Raw genomic sequence first — 22,013 nt, 5'->3', positions numbered from 1 at the left:
TTCTCATGAGTAGTAATGAAACAATATTTCACTTCATATGGATTCTGTGAGTACAGTACATTAGAGTTCATGCTGTTTTGAGTAATCCCAAACAGTAACAACAAAAAAATTACAATAATGAGTTACTTGTAATCTGTCATTACCCAACACTATTGGACTATAGCCAAATAATATAAAAAGCTCTGGGTTTAGGTCAACTATAAACCAGGCGTCCTTCTGCCTAATTACTTATGACCCCTTCCCTTTAAATGCTCCAGACTGTTAATGGAGTCCACAACATCTATGGTCCTGCATGTCATGATATGTGTGTATGAAGAGCATGACTAATAAAGGACGCAGATGGTGCCAACATCTATGCAGTAATTTACTTTTTGCTAAAAATAAAGTTGTTTACTAGTTTGAGGTAGCGTGTGCACTCCATGTGAGTGGAGATGGGGACAGCAATAGAAGCAAGGATTGTTTTCTACTTTTGATCCAAACAGATGGTGCATTGATTCAGTCGCTCACACTTGACACCTGGGTATGCTGTCATGTGGGAGAATGGGACTGAAATAATAATAATAATAATAATAATAATAATAATAATAATAATAATAATAATAATAATAATAATAAAAAGCATGCATAATTGGAAAGCAGCACAGAGCACTTGTTAAACATATACTTTGATTTAAGAGCTGCAGGGATTTTGTTTTCAGAGAAAAAAGGCTAAGTGGTTCTGAGGTACATTTGTGACATTTAAAATATGTTTTGTTTTTTAAATACTGTTTCTAGTATTTCTATTCATATGGTTATAGTGGTAGATGACACGTGCTCTCTCTCTCTCTCTCTCCTTCCCTGCTACCGAATCAAAACATAATGATAATGTATAAATAATGGTAAATAAAGGTTCTGATTTATTAATTGAATATTATTTTTATAATTTTTAGTAAGATTTGAGATGAACTTTTGAGTTAAACACATTGGCTCTGAATATCAAAAGCGTCTTCCTACAGTCTGTTTCAGCCCGACTCTTATCCTGAACGTTGTTTCCATCAAAAAATGTTTTCCGACAGGCAGAGTGGCTGAAATTTACATAGAAGTGGTGGAATAACTATTCAGTATTTAAATGAGAAAGATATATTTCAATGGCATAAGTTTTTACATCATTTCAGGATTTCAGTCAATGAACAGGTGGGATTGAAAGGTAGTAAAGGCAGAGAAAAACAAAACAAATGTGTCTCAGGCAATATGGAGAAAGAAGAGAAGTTACATTTAATGTAAGATAATAACAATAAATCAAGTACATTAGGACAAAGAAAAAAGTAAAGCTAGAGAGATCATTTTAATGTACCCTATTTTTATTTTAATATATGTACTCTATTAAATTATTGTTTCATGTACCTGGTTATAGAGGATATTTTATGCCAGAAAAAATGTAATTAATTAATAAATAAATGTTGAAATAAATAAAGAAATATATAGAGATGTATTTATTTATACCCCTCAGGGTGCTTGACTCTAAATCCTCTTTAACTTCATCACATAAATACAATATCGTAGCTTCTGCATTCGATTTCTTCAGAGCACTTGCTCTTCTGAAAGGTCCAAACAGTTAGTTTCTTTTAGACGGAGCCTGTTTGAAATAGGTTCCCCTCTCCATTAGAACTCTTTGAAACAGGCGGAACCATTTTTAACAGAAAATATTCATTCCGACCACATCAGCGTTTTTGATTTGTGCACAGGAGTATGTTAATTAGGTACCCACTTCATTTGCATAACATTCCCAATACTGTTGGAACTGAGGTTTTGCGACTGTTCTCAGCCTTCCAGGCCATTTAGATTTTTGCTCGGAACACGAAAAACAGTCGGAAAGTTAAAACCCTGCCACAAAATCCCTCCTTGGCGGTCGGAAAAGTTTTGACATTCTGGGCCATGAGTTCTCAGCTGCGTTGTTTTGAAAGAAGCACAAGCTATATAAAACATGTATTTCATTTTAAACCATGATTCTCTGGTACTACACTTGGTTAAAAACATTTCTGTTTGTCAGCCATACTTAGTTAGTGTTACACTTACTGGTTTATTTCATCGGGAGTGTGAAATTGATATCAACCCTTTTAACTCCCTCTATCCTGTGTTTGCTTTGCAGTCAGTAACATGTTTTGACAGTCACATACTTCCTCAGAGTAAGGCATGGAAAATTAAAAATTTCTTTAACCTAGTGTACTGCAGTGCCAGCTATCATGCTTTAAAATTAAAAAAAAGCATGTTTGCTATCGGTTTCTTTGAAAATTATACATGTGAGACTTATGTAGCAAATAAAAGTGTATAATCAGTAAGATTTATGGAATAATTTTGTTACCGACAAACCCTTTACGATTATGAACACGCAAAAATGCCTTACCCTGTCTGTGTGAGTGCATGTGCTGGTTTACTGTCTTTGCTGTTCATTTCTTGAGTAGCTGGAGACAGCAGTCTGAAGTGGACTTCCCAGCGCCTCAGTGCTCCTCAGACTCCTGACATATGGAGCATACTTCACAGATAAAACAGAATGTGTCTCTCTGACAGAGAGCGAATTAATCTGAATCAGCCATCTCCCTCCCGATCTGTGAGGGTGCAGTTTAACAGGAACAGAGTGCCTCGTACTGGTTGGTCTGGCAGTTCGTTCCAGGGTCAGTCGGAAGCCAGCCAGCCAGAAATGGGGTGGAGTCACAATGCCCAAAGTCATTGTCCTAAAGTGATACACTATGTGTAAACGTGACTGAAGTAGCTATCGAGGGGGCGTGACTAAGGGTATAATTAGGTATGTAATCTGTTCCTTTGATAAGGTTATGAGAATGACCGAGAAAGGAAACGGACTGTGATAAGTGTATCATGAGTGTTAAGTGTTTTGTTTGTTTCTAACTGTCTGTGCTTGTCAATAGAAGGTTAACTTCTGGGAGCTGTAGCTCAACCACCAGCAATTAAACCCGGACTAGACTTCACCATTGTACACAAATAAATCTGTAAATCACTAAGAGCACTCACGCTGTACTTGTGACCGTGTTGTGTTTGTGTGTGTCTTGTTTAGTGTATTATGAACCCTGTGGTTTGCCTGAGTGATACATATCATTGTGTAGAGCCAGGTATTATTATTTGTCAGCAAATAAAGAGCTGCTTTTTCACCGTGAACTGTCTTGTGTCTATCATTCCTGAGCCCCGCATCACCACTGCACCTGTGCACTACAAACCACATTGCCACAGTCTCTTAAAAATCTATTCACAAATTTACTGTTACTGTGGGAGGCTCTGTAGGTTTTGTTGTTGAAGTACAAAGCAAACACACAGTCCAAGGATGAGTTTGAAAATAAAACAAGTAGTTTATTTACAGTGTGATTGTGTTGTGTACTGTGAACTATGTAACATAATAGACAAAAGAAAATGTGTTTATAACACTAAAGAAAGAAAAGGGGGAGTGTCCCTTTAAAGCCGGAGTGGTCTTCCAACCAGCAGGCTAAGAACAAGTTCAGTTGAACACAGCATATATAACTGACAAGGTTGGATGTATTGCATTGGACAATAACAATGTTATGCAATAGCTTTCACAGCAACTCACAGGAATAACATTGAGAAGGAGTCTTTTGTGTAATTTGTTTTGTTGGTTACATAAAAGGGAACCTACTTCCCAAATACGATCCACTTCCGTTCACAACCCTAGAATCAATACGGCTAAATGATGAAAAACAAAACAAAATGGCACCATCTATCTATGGCATGTGGCAATAAGCTAGACAAAGCTAATTATCAATGTTCTGCTTTCATTCAGGCTAAAAGAGAACATTGTTTTTTTTTTTCCACAGAGCGCGTTTACTTTTTATTCTTCAGTCCATATATAACATATATTCTGGGATCTGAATGACCATATTTCTGTATAAAAGGAGCTACTGGGAATCATTATACTGTACCACTACTTCAACTCTGACTGCTGCAGTTCAGTTTCTCTGCAGAACAGAAACTATCAATTCCAGGCGGCCAACAACGCTCTATAGTCAAGACTTCTACAGGTCCAATGTACAGTGTATGAAAAATAGGTAACAAGAAATGAATAAGGTAGAACCAGACGCAGGATTATTTGAACACCCTAGCCAATACATTGTGCCATCTTTCTGTCTGTCTGCCTTCTGTTTCCTTCTTGATTCCGCCACCACTTGCTGACAATATGTTCCTGTCCTGTCTCTTCCTGACATTAGGGACCGCCGTTCAGACAATTAGGGTATCTTGGGACTGCAATGAATCACCATTGTTATGCTGATATGGTACAGAAGCAGTGTTGTAGGGACATGGCTGCTTATATCAATGTAGCGACAACTTTGCAAGAATTACAAAAGGAATTGAACGGCAAGCCTTTCTAGGAGCTGTACATCAGTCATAGTGCTTATAGCAGACACTGTAAAAAAAAAAGAGGTTAACTTTGTGCATGCAAGAGACAAACATACAGTATTTACTTTTCAGCAGGTTTTTTTTCTGCAATGCTTTGTTGTGAACACATTTATAAGATTGCCTGCTTTTGCGTACCCCACACACAAGCTGCTGGCAAGTGCACCAGACAAAGTGTGAAAGTTGTGCTGACAGTGAATTTTTCCTCACCTCAAGCTCCCTTCAGCAGTTCTATTTCATGGTGTTATAGGTCAGCAGCCTTAAAGAAAGGTGATGTGCCATTCTGAGCATCTTTAAAAAAAACATGCGCTGCAAACAGGCAGGTGCATAGGAAGTGTGGATATTGGAAAGGCTTAAACCAATACCTGGGGCAGCAGTGAGGATGTGCTGTACAAACAGAACACAATCACATTATATTAAAGACCCTGGAAAGCCTCCAATGTCTTGGATCTGATCTGTATTTATTCTCTAAGACCTTTGCCGTTTCTGACATTAAAATTTGCAAGAATAACAAAAGGAATTGGGCGACAGTGCTTTCTAGAATCTGCACATCTGTTCTAATTTGCTCCGCTCTATTAGTTGCTGATCCTCACTAAACATTTCCTGGAACTTGGTATACTTTATGAATGGTGTCAGCTGTTGATTAAATATTTATGGACTGTTTAATTTGCATATCTGATTGATACAACTGGCTGTATATTTGTACTGCTGCACCCTTCAGTTTACAAATAACATTTGCAAATAAGCCTTGCATTGTAAAGAATACTCTGTTTGATGCAGATCTTCAATGTTCATGTTCTTTGGGTAGTGTTATTACTTACATACAATAGCAGGTACATTTAACACTTGCAAAATCATGTTTCACACAACAGTAGAGATTAATTCTGAGTACAGCTGATATATATATATATATATATATAGAGAGAGAGAGAGAGAGGGAGAGAGAGAGTTAACCGGGAAATAATCATTGATATGCACATCTTATTTGTAATGAATTACAGGCATATTTAACATGGCCATCCCAGAAAACCAGGCAAACTGAGAAAGATTCATAAACATACATTTAGTATTTATTTTTTCCACACACCTCTCTTTGATCTCTATTAGAAGTAAGACCATGCAGTGGTAAGAGCACTATCGTTCTGAGTGCAAGGGGAGCCATTGTAGTGAATTATGTCAAGTTGAATAAAAGGGAAACAGAAACTGCGTGAGGCTGGTCTACATCACTATGTGCCTATCTCTGTTGCTGTAATGTAGCTGTGGCATTAGTCAGTCTGCATATCTATTGACTTGTGAAAATGCAGACCTTTCCTTCCCTCTTGGCAATTGCAATAACCACTCAGAATGATTGCAAAAAACATAAAATGGTAAGGTAACAGAAAAAGGAAACAACGAAAGGAAATGCAATTTGAAGCCTGTTTCAATTTTTTTTTTTTTTAAACAAAAATATAAACTAGTATATTTTAAACATCTTAAGTATATGAAGGACTAAGAACTTGAAGATCCTGGGTTCAAATCAACCTTAATAAAAGTTTCTCACTGTAAATGTGCGTAGTCATTCTGAAGGTTATATTTAGCATTTATTATAGTTCACCATGGTTTCCAATCATTTTTAATATACTTGACTTTACAATGCTTGACTTTTTAATGCTGTGCTGTATTATACTTTGCTATGCATTTACAATGGGAAACTTTTGCAAGGGAATGTTAGACACTGGGGTGGTAGGTTCTAATAGTATCCACACTACAGTAGCCTTTAGATCCCCCTGCATTTCTATTTGAGCAGAGTGAAGTGGAGCTGTCATTTATCTCAGCGAAGCGCTATCTCTCCAGTCCAGCTCCCACAGATGACTCACTGACTCCCATCCTCCTGATGATTTCTCGCCTGCACCAAGCTGCTCTCCGGAAATGATCTTCTGAGAGTCCTGAAAAAACGTTCAGGTCACGGAGGGCTGTCACCCCCCATCACAGGCAAGCCAGAGACAATTCAAAAAGCCTGGCACAGCCTCCAAAGAGGAATCAATCCTTTTTTCATTTCAGACATCACACTTTAAAATGAGCAGCTACATGTTCGCAAATGATGAAAAGCCAAGGCTTTTGACACAGAGCAAGGCAATCATTGAAACAATGTTTGATGGCAGCTACAACCACGTACCTTCCCATCCTCGCCTTGTATTTTCTGCTGTCATACAAAGTTGCTTGAACACATCAGAAAGTGTTTGCAGGAGTTAGGTGTAGGGTTAAAAAAATGTAATTGTATTTATTGAATGCTGTTTTTAATATTGAGAATCCTTTTCCAATTTTAAAAAAAAACCCAGCAGGTGGCAATTGTGTATATACACTACTTGACAAAGCTTTCCGTTTCCTGTCGGTAATGCCTGCTCTCTCAGAAAAGTGCATGACATGAAGCTGATGGCTGTTTCTGTTGACAGAAAGGGTATTAACCCTTTCATATGCACATAGCTGTTTAATTTTCACTTTTTTTACATCCTCGTATGAGGACATGAAAGGATTAATATATTCTGTTTTTTTTTATGCAAAGGTGACGCACTTTAAATAGATAATATTAATTCAAATGTAATTAGATATTAACATATTTACTACTGATTTTTGTATAAATAAAGATCAATTTCAAAAACATTCCACACTTACTCAAACTGGGGACACTAAAGGATCAAATACTATTAATGACACTCAAAATAAATGATTTGATCATAAATCCAACAGGAACTCATAGGTGACTTAATATAAAATCACACTTAATACTAGAATTGCACAGGAGCCAAAGCTTATTAATCTGTGCCGTTTATCATAGTTAATTTGTCCGTGACACTTCAGTGCAAATAAGCCTGTGGAGACAACCATGCATAATGCATGCCGAGTTACAAGAAGATCCTCCTTTTTATGCTTGTGTGTGGGAATGTGATGATATTTATGCAGACTTTTTAGAAAAAAAACATTTAAACTGCACCGGCATATTTCTACACGTCAGCTTAATGTCACATATTAAAACTTAACAAAGCTTACATGCTTGCTGTTTACTGTTTATATAAAGGCTGTGTGGCTTGTCTTTACCTGCCGAAACCCTAGCTAAAAGACAAAGAGGGATTTCCTGAATAAAATCTGGTAAAATTGTACAGTAATTTATTGAGAAATTAGAAAGTCAAGTCGACAAAGGCTAATTTTATTCACATTTGTGTCAATATCAAGTTCATTTTCCCTCATTATTTTTATATCCTTGTGCTGTTTCAACCATATTCTCTTTTAACACATTGCAGCATTATTTTATCAAAGGAAAAAGCAACTAATGTTACAGAATTTCAAAATTAACAACTTAGGTAGTATAAAACACAACTGATGTATGCCTTCATCAGAGTCTACATTTGTATATTTGTATGCAGCATAACTATAGTTGTTTAAAGTTATGATATGAATTACAATGCTTTTCTTATGCTTTTACTGTGGCTTACCATATTGCTGTGGCATATTTGTGATTTTATTATACAGTTCCTACACAGATATACTTCCAAATAAATTACAATAGATCAAGATATACTGGTCTTACATGTCTGCTATATTGTTTGCATGCACCAAAAATTACATACACTGATATGAAGAATAATGTTAGTCCAAGTTCCTACCAGGGCTCCCTAATAGCCCCCTCTACAGACTGTCAGTTGGCAGTACCACGAATACAACTCACATTTTTTCCATGGTAACCTACATTACGTTTTAGGCATTCATGTCACCATTCTGAGATTTCTGCCTGCCTCTTACAGTATTTTCACAGCGAAAATGGAATGTGCTTCTGTGGGTTGGGGTCCCTTGGAGTTTGAAGCACTTTGGCATTCAAATGTTCAAAACACTGTAGTTGTGGCAATACCCACTAAGTTTGGCCCTGTATATAGTCACGATACTTGCTCCACCAAATTATCCTCACTAAAGTAAATAATTAAATAGAATTGATATATGTCTTGGAGAAATCACAAACAAGTTTTCATGCATTAACAAATAAAGGAAGGACACATAATTAACTAAAAGTAAATGAGTGAATCAGGGTGTATTTGTCACTTTGGCTATTTTGAACATAAGGTAGTCCAAGGTTAGTGCTAATTGGAGAATTATTAGTAAAAAATATATACATTTGTAAGTGCATCTTTTAAAAAAAATTGTGTTGTGTTTTAGCTTCTGTCTCAGGAGCTTCCATTAAAACTCCCTTATCTGGAAGTTGTAATGCTGATCAAACTGTGTGTCGGTGGTGGTCTCAGGGAGTGTCTATGGGGAGCAGGGGTTCAGAAGGAGGGGCTCATCCCCACACCTACAACTCCGAGAGGGTTTATAACTCTGGTATCAAGACTCAATAATCTGCGGGGAGATAGTAAGTGGTAATCAGTGTTACAGGTTAAAAGCTTGTTACATAGGGAATGAGAAAGCCAACTGCCACAAGCAAAAGCTAATTAACAAGACCACTTAACTGCAGTATGAGTGACGAATTCTGGGTTTTTAATTCCTTGTTTGTATGAGTGAGGGTGTTTTGGTTGTCTGTTTAATTCTGAGCTTTTGCAAATTAGAGAGAGACTATGATAATAGAATAACAGCATCGACCTTTCAGGTTCACCATAACAACAATCCTCAGAGTCCTGTCTCTCGGGATGACAGTCCAAAGCTAGTGCAGTTAACGTGTAATGATAGTGAATTCTAATGTATGGATTTATTTATTTTAAAAAGGAGGGAGAATTGCAAGATACCATGTGACAGGCATGTGTGACAGACAGTAGTCAAACAACAGTTTATAGTATTATAGAAATAAATAAAATAACAATGCAATGGGGAATTAGTTTAACAGTAGGGGAATTCTTTAACGTAAGGCATTTTAAATAATAAGATTTCTTTTTTGAGCTGGTTCCACAGCAGATGCTTTTATTTAATTCTATTGAAATCCTGTGCTTGATGAGATGAGACTGGGGGTCGGGTGGGGGGTAAGCTTAATTTTAAGGCAAAACGGCAATGTGATGCATAATACCTGCCTGCCTGTAATCAATGTCAGAGGGCACTGGGTGAAAGCATTACAGGAACAATATAATGTGATGACACACAATATAGAGATTGCTGTTCCCTGTTTATATGAGAAGGGCTCTACAGAAGAGGATGAACACATTAGGCATGAGGGCGTCAAGGAAGGTATAAATGCTTGTAAATCCTCAAGGGGTGATTGGTTCTGTCATAGCCAGCCATGATTTTGTCATGAATGGTTCACATGACAAGAAACAATTTCCAGAGCAAATACACTGTGTCCTATTAATACAGTGACACCACCATGAATCACCAGTATTTATAAAACAATATCTATAACAGAGTACGTACAATAAACTAATAACTACCAGTACCGGTTGTATATTAAAGGCAGCAGATTATACTTTATTATACAGAAAAACCATCCAGTTATAAGAACATGCTGTAGATATTACAATCCCACCCTTCAATGCACACTGCCCTTGGTAGACTGGTACCACAGTGAGAACAATAGTTTGGCTTAACCGGTAAAGGCATGACCGTGTAATGAGTCATGCAGTCAGGGGAGCACAGGCAAAGCACGTTCTGGCAAAGCTGCATATCTCCACTGAGGATTCCACAGGCAGCGTTGCATTGACTCTGAAGTCACTGGGTCATCTTGCCATGCTATAGCACCCCCAACTGCCTGGCAGAATTTTTTTTTCTATTAGGAATAACTGTTCATTTTACAAAACTTTCAATGACTATTTAGCAAGAAAAAAAGTGGACAACAAATGCCATTCAATCATCACAGGTGACCAACTGGCCAGGAATTACCAGGGCAAGATTATCCTTAGAGCTCCACAAATGTATAAGAGAAATAGAACGAACTTGCTTGCAATTACAGGTTCGAAAGGTCAGGTTCCACCTAGCATGGAACACCTGAAATACATGACTATGAATAAAGCCATGCCATTTTCAAACAATAGTGCTCCATCATCATCCAATCAGTAATCTTCCAGCCAGCTGCTATTGTCTCATTAGTTTTTGTAATACCCTGTTCAAATTTCTTTGTACAGATCAGACACCTCTGGCTAAGAATCACAGAGAGTGCTGGAAAACATGATTGGCACTGGATAAAAGGGAGACATCAGAAGATATAGCCCCTTGCTGAAGTATTATGCTCCGTGGCTTTTCATCAAATGCTGTTTTCTTTCACCTCGATGTTAAGCTGGAAATAAAGGCAGCAGAGAAATACAAAAAGGAAACAATACTGCACCTAGTGCAACAGCTATGGCAGGTGTGTTATAGGATTAGCACTTACTTCAATGAACAGCTATGCTGATGATTAAACTGACCCTCGTAGCTAAATCTTTCACGAGATTGTTTTCTCCTCTGCAGGCTACCAGTGTACTTATCCCTTTCTGAAACATATCAGAGCACATTAAAAAGGAAAATTGCTTACAGATAAATTACACTACCCAACCAACTGGAAACAGACAAAATAGTAGTGATAGGAGCAGTTTATACAGTTTCTAAAGCTTCAGAATGCAGGGAATACTAGATTTTGTTTACATTAGTACAAATACATAATATTGGTATTCACATCCATAGGCTCTGGCAACCACTTTTCACTGTTGTGGTTTTCATGTCACCTGAACTCCTCAATAAAATGACGTCCTTATACTACATTTGAGTTGGGTGCACGTTATTTCTTATTAATCTTCAGTCAGAGCCATTATGATGTTTTTTTGCTAATATAATGGGCTGGACCTTTTGAATCTTGGAGAATCACAATATATTGAGTTTGATTTTCAAAGCCTTTTACTCAGTTATATAAACCTATTTTTGTATACAATGGTGACAGATCTGTAGCGTTGAAACTCCCCACCCCTCAAGAGTGCCCTCTTGTGGCGGTGTGTTATTATTGCATATTTAGTAGTCCTTAAACTCAGTTTCTAAATATTTTTTAAAAACCTGACGCTCAATAATGTCTGGCAAATGTATTTTAGGTAGGCAAAGTAGAAAATATGGAACTACATCTAAAAATACTTATTTTTAGTTCTCGCTGCTATTAACTTCTTACTGTTTAAGGGTCTCATTTGAATGCTCTGCTACCGACAGACATTTACATATTCACATGTCTGTCTGACAGGTACTCTGTGGAATCCATTCAGAAGTGAATGACAATTCATGAAATAATATTTTATGTTGCGACAATAATAATAATAATAATAACTGTACCCTTTCTGACAGTGTTTATAAAGATGCTCATTCCACTGCTGTGATGGCACTTTAGTATAGTTATTACAAAAGCAGATAACTGGAGAAATCTTAGCAGACCACAGCATATGACATCATGACGCTACAACAGAATGCTATGGCTCACAGCATTGTTGGTACCCATTGTATGAAACCATTGCGTTGTCATTGTAATGCCACACTCCTTTGCCATTAAAGACTAGTCAAATGAAGACAAACTGTCTAGAAGTATAGTTTCATACCTTACCAAGTGGCTCTTTAATGACTCTTGTAGGGAATCAACTCTGGTGCCTGTACCTTTAATCCAATTATTAAAACCGGAAACACATTGGAGATATAATCGGCTATACATTCACATGGGGTATTGCAATTTGGATGAATATTTGTGGTGGGTCTCTGAACATGTCTGGGATTCGAAAGGTGAATCATTTCCAGGGGATTCTCAGTCCTGATGTTGTTTTGCTTTTCCTTTATAATTTGATCAGTACGAATGCTTTCTGACAAGAGTTTCTGAAGCCTCCCCTTCTCCCCCTATGATCTGTTTTCTTTCCACCCACTCAAACAGCTCCGGAGCTCATGACCGCTGCAGGCAGCAGGCCAGGAGACGGCTTCCTCCTGCCACTGCTCCAGCGATGAGCCAGCAGAGATTTATGGCTCATGTCAGCTAGAGCTCGCCGTTGCTCCTTTCAATCCTTAACCCATCCCCCCCGGTCTCTTCTAAAGCCTGCTTGACACATTACAGAAACTACAGGCCAGGGTATTGAACAGCTCCTTTTGTACTGGGAGTATCATGCAACATTGTTATCATCCTGCCTTTTGAAATGTTTCTATTCCTTTTCTAGCCAATAACATAACACATGTTGTAACTGTGCAAGCCTGTATATACCAGACAGTTAATGTATATAACAGACAAGGACTATGAGATGATGTCAGACAAGGACTATGAGATGATGTCTGCCAGTGAAATTAGTGAAATATTGTTGTTTCTTTTTTTTTTTTTTTTTTTTTTTTATAAAGTCTGCATTAACATACTTTCACCTGAGTTCAGGTGCTATTCTTCAGTTCCAGCTGCCTGACGCAGACACATGTAATTAAGATCAGCTGAAGCGTCTGTATAAAAGAGCCATCACCATGTAGTGATCTTATTTTGTTTTTCTAACAATACTAGAAACACATTTGAAAACACTGAAAAGACTTCTTGCCAAAACATTGGTCATTCTTTGGTGTCAGAATGGATCTCTCAAAATAATGCAACACTTTACTGATGACAATTTATAATCAACCACAACTTTATCATCAATTCTGAGATGTCCACATAAGTGTTATGGTACTGATGAAGGCATTAGCTGTAACACTTGTCTGCTTGACTTCTTACAATGAAACACCTGTATGATCTTGAGGTGCACAAGGTCTAAATGTTTGAAGGTCAGTGGTTACAGGAGGAAGGTCTTGCAGGTTCTTATGTCTTATTTAACAAGCTTGCCTGTGATTTCTGTTTCCTAACACTGCTTGCTTTTCTTCGTTTGCATGAGCAGATGTCTTCTTATACTTATTGATCTGCTAAAAAGGTGAGAACGTTTTGCAGGGCATCATGCCAGCTCCAGAGTCATTAAATATATTTTTTCCCTGTGCTGCCAGTCACACAAACACTAATTCATTCACTAACCCATTTGTTACCTACTGACACACTCATATGCAACAACAAAAAAAGTACACTAAATACTAAAGTAATGTCTCTCATCCAGATCCAAATTTTGAAGTACTACTATAACCCTGAGTGCGAGAGTGGTGCTATCTTGGTTGATCTGTCTCGAATAAAATAACATTTTGATTACACTGGTAGACCAAAGGAATTACACCTACTGCGTCTATACGAATACGGCCCACAACTACCGACTTCACAATTACGACCTGGGTCCCGAGGTCGTGGTGTATTCCCGACGTACATACGAGGTCCCTAAGTTTGTTGTCCACATGTACACTGATTTATGATTTCCATTACATGAGAGTAGGTGTTAAAACTTCATGCTGATATTGGACTCACGCTCTCACCAAGATAAGAACCAACTAAGACAGAGCTTATTTTATTGTAAACTAATGTGATCCATCTTTGTTTCCTTTAATGTGATGACGCAGATATGCTTCTGCCTGGTGTTGATGGCTGAAGTGTAATGCTGGCACCAGGGATCAGCACACATAACGGCTGCAATGTATGCTCCAGGGATCAACCACAGTGTGGCCTCCCTAGTACATCAGCATGACCACTGTCTGGACTGAGCTGAGTAGGGTACTTCTCTTGGGTCTTCAAGTGGGCAACTTCCATCCTTAATGTTTCATTGACTAGTCCACAACACCTTAAGAGGGCTCAACAGTGATTCTGGGGTTCCAGCATTACCCCCCCCCCCCCCCCCCCCCCCCCCCCCACTCAGCTAAGCCCAGCTTCCTTACCTTCCTTTCCATCTATCTTGCTTTCTTTCTACTATGCTTGAGGCTCCCAACCAGAATCTTCTCATCTCAACCAGAGCCAGCTGCTGATCCTCTCTGCTGCTTCAGATAACTTCTTCACTAAGCATTGCAGCTCTTGAACACTGAATCCAATGTCTCTAAGAAACGGGGTTGTGGAGTGTGCCACAAATCCTCGACAACCCACCTCCACTGGGTAGACCTGAACTCTCCATCCTCGCTGTTCCGCTTCAGCAGCTAGTTGAGCATAACGAAGTTTCTTCCTTTCATACGCCTCATCCACAGCATCCTCCAACGGCACTGTTAACTCTACCAAGTGAACAAGGCATGTTCGAGACCGCGAGACAATATCAGGTTGAAGGTTAGTGGTAGCAATCTCTGGTGGAAAAATAAGCCATTGTCCAACATCTGCTAGCATTTTCCAGTCTCTAGCAGCTTCCAGTTATCCTAGATAACTCTTGTTTTTATTACCTTTTCTTGGTGGTTGCTCCCCAGGATGGAGGAATGTTATTCTTCATGTGTTATGTATTGCTGGAATTGGTGGCAACCTGTTGGTCATGCTGCACTTGCCTTCCAATGCTAAGGCCAAACATCACAGCACCTGGTCATGACACCAAGTAAACCGTCCTTGTCTAAGACCCACCTGACATACTATCAAAATGTCTTAATGTAGCTGACGATGAACGTAAGGATCCCATAGATTGAGGTTCTGTGATGATGGGAGAATATCATATGCTGATCTGATGAGGAAACTGATCCTGTTCTGTTCCATTGTCCATAGATCTCGCCAGCTGATCTTGCGTTGTTCCACACTCTCCCATCTCATCCATTCTCCCTGCTTGGCCTGAGAAATTGCCTTTACACACGTCACCCTCTCCTCCCGCTTTTGCACCTTGTTGACTACCAGCTTCCTCCGCTGAGTTGGAGCTGCTTTGTGCTATGTAGGAGGAGCTGAACTGAGACCTTGGGGACTCGTCTTCCATTGCCCCATGATATCACTGATACAAGTGCCTTTGCATCTTCCACAGCTTCCTTTGCTGCCCAGTTTCTTCCAGTTTAACACAGGTGCTGCATCCCTCACACATTCGTCGTGTGACTCTACCAATGTCATCTCCAATCTTGTGTTTGCTTGCTTGGTTATTTTTGTCAATAAATAGAAAAGAAAAGACCATTAATAAATGTATTTTAAATCTAACTTCAGTATTCCTTCATGGCAACTACAAAAAAGTTGTAATGAAAAAAGTTAAAAGTGCATCAAAAATTCATGAATGCAATTGGGTTTAAATGCAGCTTTGTAGAAAATATGTGTTTTGTGTTCAATAAGCTTTAGGGGGTTTGGAGATACTCAGATACCCAAAGTAATTTCCTGTAGCATGTAGTCGGCAGGTATTAAAAGAAGAAAAACAAATCAATTTGCGAAACACACAATTAGGAAAAGGCAAATTGATTGTAATGGAATTTCAGTTTTAAATAGCAGCAAAACCAAACTCAGTTTAATGCAAGTCCATAAACAGCATCCCTGAAAAAGGTTGATTATTGTTCTCTCAGTGCAAGTGTTTCATAGTCTTTTCACAGAGGTTTTGAGTTAATTCAGAGAGTCTCTGCTTTCCACACTGCATTCCAAATGCACTAATTAAACTGACATTTTTTAATTAAATTCCAGTTATGAACAGTCTTGTCACGCTGTATCAGATTACTCACAGTGTCCAGGAAAGGCAAGCGCATGAGGCCTTTATAAATATGAATTGAATTGCCCTGTAACATGGTACAGAAAGATAACACAAACTTGAAAAGAAAAAAAACAAGTCAGATTTGTTCAACTACCAATATTCTAAGAACACACAAGCCTTGCTGTCCTTTTAAAAAAGAAAGGCACCTTGGTTTTACGCACTGTTATTTTCACTGATCAATATTTTCTATTACTAAGTCTTTAGACGGAAAGCAAGCACAGGTTTTTTTCCATCCCCAAGAACCCCCCAACCCACAATAATTTAGCCCAAGGATCTGATTAGAGTGCAGTAAAATATATAGTCTGCATTTCTAATGCAATATATATTTTACTGCACTCTAATTAGATCCTATATATATATTTATATATATATATATATATATATATATATATATATATATATATATATATATATATATATATATATATATATATATATATATATATATATATAGATATATAAACAATGAACTCTGGACACAGTGGTCTGTACTGACCAGTGAATGTTAGTAATGCAATGGGATTGCAAGGAATGGATAAAAAGAGACCCCTCCTAGAACTCAGTTAAGGCGCTGGCAGCATTCAATGTGAGTGTGTAAGGAATTGAAATGGTTACTTCCTCCAATTCCTGTAACCAAGCTGGTTCTCCAGAGACATTACTTTCCAGTCAGTTCTCTGTGAATTACACTGTGTAACAATTTATTTTTTTGTTCCTGGGTAGTAAGCGTTATTTCCTAATTGCTTATGCCTCAAAAGTATAGAAAATGGCTTCCCCATTTACAGTATAATCATAAATCACTGTATTTACAGTATAATCGTAAATCTCGTAAAACTACTCACTTCTAAATCTTTTGTAGTCATTTTTGTATTACTTTAGTATAAATACATGTTAATTTGGATTCATATGTTGTTTTTTTCTGACTTTATGTGAACGAAAAGACACACATTTGCCTGTTTTCCCATTGGAAATAGTGATATTTTGAAATAGCACTGTCCTGGTCACAAAAGCAAAGTTTTTGGGGAATATTAGCCATTTTCTATACTTTTGAGGCATAAGCAATTAGGAAATAACACTTACTACCCAGGAACACAAATTGTGGTTACATAGTGTTATCAGTAATCAGTACTATTATCAAGTCTTGCAGTCTTGCCTCTTTGATTGTGACTCAGGAATTGGAGAGCCAGTTGTGATTTAAGCTTAGGTTTATGTGTAGATGCGGCATGCATTTGCCTCCTGCTGTAAGGAAACCATGAGCTACAGGTGGCAAGCCCAGCTCCTCTATCAGCATGCTAATCCTGTCTGAATGCTGCCCTCTAGCTCGGTAAATGAGAAGTACAGCTTCAGCTTCAGTAATGCATCAGAAAAGTCCTTCCTGAAACAAAAAAGAATACATAAAAAGATCAATTAAAAGGCCAAACACTGTTCCTGTCTTTAAAAAAAGCAACTAGTGCCACCTCCTGGTATAGCTAGATATTGCAACAGGAACAGATTAATTGCCAAAGGTATAGATGTAACTAAACCCAATTTTCTAGAGATTCTGAGATCCTAATAATCACAAATAAAAGGTTTCTGACTGTGTTGTGGGTAGATTATGATTTCCGTGTTACAATTCTGTTTGTTGACAAAAGATCCTCCTAATTCTAACTTCTCACCAAATTGCCTAAATATGGCATAATTTATTAAGGCACATTTCAAATCATTTTTCTTTTTTCAAATAAAATAAAACTAGTAACAACAACTTAGGCACACTTGTGTCCTTAACTTAACATTCCACGTTATCTGTAACTTGTTTTGAGACTATCAGTTTGATTTCCTTTCACGAAAATAGTGCAAATTTCAATTTGTTGTACAGACCTTGATAAATTGGTCACCCACACTTGGTCTGGAAACACCTTAGCCAAACAAGGATACAGAAACAACGACTAGGAGAACTATGCACTCAAAAGCAAGAAACATGTCAGAGGTTGTGGCACTTTTTTTTTCTTCCCAACAAGACATTTGTGTTAGCTTAATCCAAAAAATCTCCTAAACATAATACATAAAAAAAAATGACAAAGGTTTATGTATCTTTAGAATATCCCAATAAAAACTCAGGAATATTTACTTTGGCAGCTAGTTTATTATGCCTATAAATAATGACAAACAGTATTACTTGCATCTGGTCACCAAAGATATGGAGACGCTGAAAAGGAAGTTGAAAGCTTTATTCAAAACTTAAACTTATTAAAATGTTTGTCAACTAGAGTAAAAAGTTTGCTGTTTGTTTTGGAAACAACCAAAAGTTGCACACAAGAAAAGTAGCTTCAAGTGTCATTTTCCGTTTGCTTTGTAAAAACAGTTTGTTAATGAAAACCCAGACCCCTCTGTTTATGCCTTACCCTTCAAAGACGCTTATATATAAAAGTTCTTCTGCAAAAAGTCCTTTATTCTTAAAAGTAGTGTGAACACAAAGCAGGCTGCTTGCTAATTCCTCCATCTGAGATCTTTCAAAGCGATACTCCCAGCACAGCGTTTCTAACACGTGTCACAGTACAACACATCTTAATCTTAGAAAATACCTTTTTTATGATACGATAGGTTGACTTGAGCCCAGATCCCATTCCCCAAATTAGGAATTAATATAATTTCTGCGAATGTCAATAAATACCTCTGCTCTGCTTCTGTAACCAGTGAAAGAAACAGAGGCAGTCCCACACCAACAGCAGCAAACGTCTTGTCACAGTTGTTTAAGTTGTGTAAGTAGATTGCCCATCATCATTATTTCCTTTCACTGCACTGCAGTCTCCTTAAAACTCTTCACTTAAGTAGTACAGGGGAACAGGGTTTCTCCATGGGCCATTAGGAATCAATCATTGTGAGCTGGAGGCATTTGGCTTTAGTCCCCCTTGCATTTTAGTCCCACGTCACTTTAAAGAATAACCATAGTGATCATATCACAGGATTGTCACCTGTACCTTCCTGCAGTATAGTGGGAGAAATTATCCACTACGTCTTGTCAGTACAAAACAAGAAGCTTGAGTTATAACAGCGGTTTCCGGTTAGGTCACAGTGAGCAAGAACTGTTTTGGGGAATCTTTATCAGCTGTTGTCATCAGCAGCCTGCCGAGATACAGGAAGAGTTTAATGTGGAAGGTAGGAGAAAAGCAAGGTTGCCAAGAAGGACCTCCTGCCTCACCCTAAAAATAATAAATTAAAAGCTTTTCCTACAAAAAGCTATTATCTACATTGTTTCAGCTGGTTCAAGGCACCACCTTGGACACACAAGAGAGACAAGCACAGCAGGCACACATCCCCAGCACGGCCGAGAAGACTGCACCGATGCGGGACTGTCTCTGGTACTTGAGTGCCTTCTTCACCTGCTCGTTGGACTGGCTGATGTAGTCTATGGCCTGAATGACGTTGTGCTCGATGTTGTCCACCATGCCCTGTTGCTCTGACACTAGTACTTCCAGGTGGAAGAAGAGCTCGTGGAGCTCTGAGATTTGGGCTTCCAGGACCAACAGCTGCTGGTGGCGTTCATGGGCCAGGGCCAAGTGTTTCTGGGCTGCCAGGACGTGGATGTCAGAGCCCACGATCTGAGGTGCTGAAGGGCTCTCCACCAGCATCTGGAGATCCTCCTCAGCCAGCTCCAGCCCGGCCAGCTCAGTCTGCCTCTTAATCTGCTCCTTCAGCCGGCCAACGTATTCCATCTCCTTGGTAAAATGGCAGACCATGATCTCCTTGTGGCGCTGTGCCAGGACGTTGAACTGACACTGTCGGATCCGTCCCTCGGCACACATCCCTTGGAAGGGGGAAGCCTCCTTCATTTGGCCCAGATTGGCTTGGATCCCCTTGGCCTGGACAGTGAACTCATTCTTTAAGTCCCCCAGCAGCTTCTTCTCAGCACTGATGGTCTCCATTGCAGTGCTGCACAGGACCTGCGCCTGCTTCTTGGCAATGTCCTCCGAAATATCTTCAAGCCCATCCAGTTCTGCTGCAAGATTCGAGACCGTCCTGAAGAATTCCTCCATTTCCTTCGCCTCTTCTTCATGGAAAGAGGGGTTATCGTAGCCCGGGAAGTCGTCATCTGGAAAGCCTTCATCATCCTCCCTCAGGTTCTTCAGCTCCTCCAGCCGATCCTTCATCTCCTAGTTTAATGAGCGCTCTCCCTGGATCTTGTTTTTGCAGGAGAGGCAGTGAAGGAATCTGTTCAACTGGATTTTCTCTTAGAACAGCATCAGGATGTATGTGCTCCACCCCCTATGTCATCACAAGCTACTTGCTGCTCTCTATCCAAAGCCAGACAAATATTGACAGAGCCTGCAAAACACGTAGACTGTTTGCTTTCAGTGTCACATGACCTTTTAGCATAGGTTGGGAACAGCTAGAGTTGCAGCTATTCTAATCCCATAAATGTTTCTCACAAATTTCCTTGCTTAAAAAAATATATATATATATATATATATATATATATATATATATATAACAGTTCATTGTGCAGTCCTACGTCCTCTCTGGAATTTTTTTGTAAAAAATTTCAGTAAAGTCCATCGGTATTGGTCAGAGTAAATGAATGCACTGACATCAGGTTGTAGTTAAAAGATTAAGAAGTCTGGGGACATCTCCAAATTTATTTTTATTTAAAAATAAATTTAATATTTTATTGTTAAATCAGAGAAGAAGAAGAAGAAGAAGAAGAAGAAGAAGAAATATTAAGCTAGAAATCATTCAAGAAAGTAAAAAAAAAAAAGTATTTGTCAACTTTAATTTATAATAGAAAGAATTCTCTAACAGGAAATTACAGTAAACACTTTCACTTTCGAAAATTGACATAACAGATGTAGAAACATTCTCCTATCTTTACAGTGTCAGTTAAATGTCCACTGCTCCCTTTAGTTGTAGTATTTTATGTGTTTATGTTTTAATACTGGTAAAACATAACTGAGCAGGCCAATGCTCCACATTGTTGGACTAATCTGCAAATTGAGCAAGCTTGATGCTTACTGAATTTCAAAGGTTTGAGAATGAATTGCATTGGAAATGCTTACAGCCTGAGTACCGTCATGTGTACTCAAGTGTGTAACTATTGAACCTGTTCCCTGCAACACTTTGCTTCTTGCGGAGGAAAAAAAAAAGAACATGGATTATTGATGTTTGTACTTCCACTAGGGACAGAGTGGTGCAATGGACAGGTTAATGGGTACCCCCTATGGAACTGGACATTATATTGAGGACACAACAGGATGTGATGACTGAACCATAATAGACATACCAATGTTAATATAAATACATTCCACAGCCATACCAAGTATCTCTTTAAGCCCAGATACAAACTCAACCAATGTGAAATGAGAGGGCTTCTCCACAGTACCTTTAGAACGATAATAGGAATGACCTACACTCTTAAAAATCATTTGAAGTAGACAACAAAGGGATTTTCATAAGAGCCAGTACACCTTTATCAGCCTCTCCAAACAGTGTGCTTTGAATACTTAGCAGATTTTTAAGAGGTTATCTGCAAATACAGTTACTGAAAATTGAAACTGTTTGCTTTACTGCAACCACAATTACCTGAATCTTGACAGGTGTTCTATACGCACAGGTTTGAAAACAGCAGAAACAACCGCCACCTGGTAATACAATAGACCTGTGTAACAGCTTGAGGTGACTGAATTTAGAGGAAAGAGAATGGGAAAGTAAATATAATTGTGCACAAGCATTCATTTGAGGGAACGAAATCGTGAAAGGGCAGTGTTAACACCAGCACAATTACAACACTTTCCAATCTGAGGACAAGAAATGGGCAGCAAATTCAATACACTGGCTATTGCTACTGAACTATTACATGTAAATATCCTTCACACACACACACACATTATATATATTTTAATTATAGTCACCTCTAAAATTATTGGCACCCTTGATAAAGGGCTGTAAAAAAAGGCTGTATAAAATAAACACAGGTAATGGGCTATATTTTATGCTCAGAAATATGGGAAAACTATATTCTTTTATACTAATACAATTGCTCAGAGAAAACGTTTATTTTTAACAATTATTTTTTTTCTCAAAAAGATAGGTGTCAAAATTATTGGCACCCCTAAAGATACTTGTAAATAAAATCAAACTAAATTAAATCTGCATTAACATTCTACTTTAAGTACATCTCAGTTTTAAGGAACTGTATTGTGG

At 38.3% G+C, this 22,013-nt stretch overlaps 1 protein-coding gene across 1 annotated transcript; it reads right to left on the bottom strand.

The window, feature by feature from the left end:
- Positions 1–18,014: 18,014 nt before the first annotated feature.
- On the bottom strand, positions 18,015–20,040 carry LOC121295844 (syntaxin-1A-like). The gene has a single exon (XM_041220939.1). It carries the CDS (start codon positions 19,964–19,966, stop codon positions 19,082–19,084), a length of 885 nt encoding a protein of 294 aa, XP_041076873.1. The 5' UTR covers positions 19,967–20,040; the 3' UTR covers positions 18,015–19,081.
- Positions 20,041–22,013: the final 1,973 nt, after the last annotated feature.

This window comes from Polyodon spathula, chromosome 20 (assembly GCF_017654505.1).
Source record: "Polyodon spathula isolate WHYD16114869_AA chromosome 20, ASM1765450v1, whole genome shotgun sequence".
Classification (NCBI taxonomy): domain Eukaryota; kingdom Metazoa; phylum Chordata; class Actinopteri; order Acipenseriformes; family Polyodontidae; genus Polyodon; species Polyodon spathula.
This window is presented reverse-complemented; position numbering and strand designations above follow the sequence as displayed.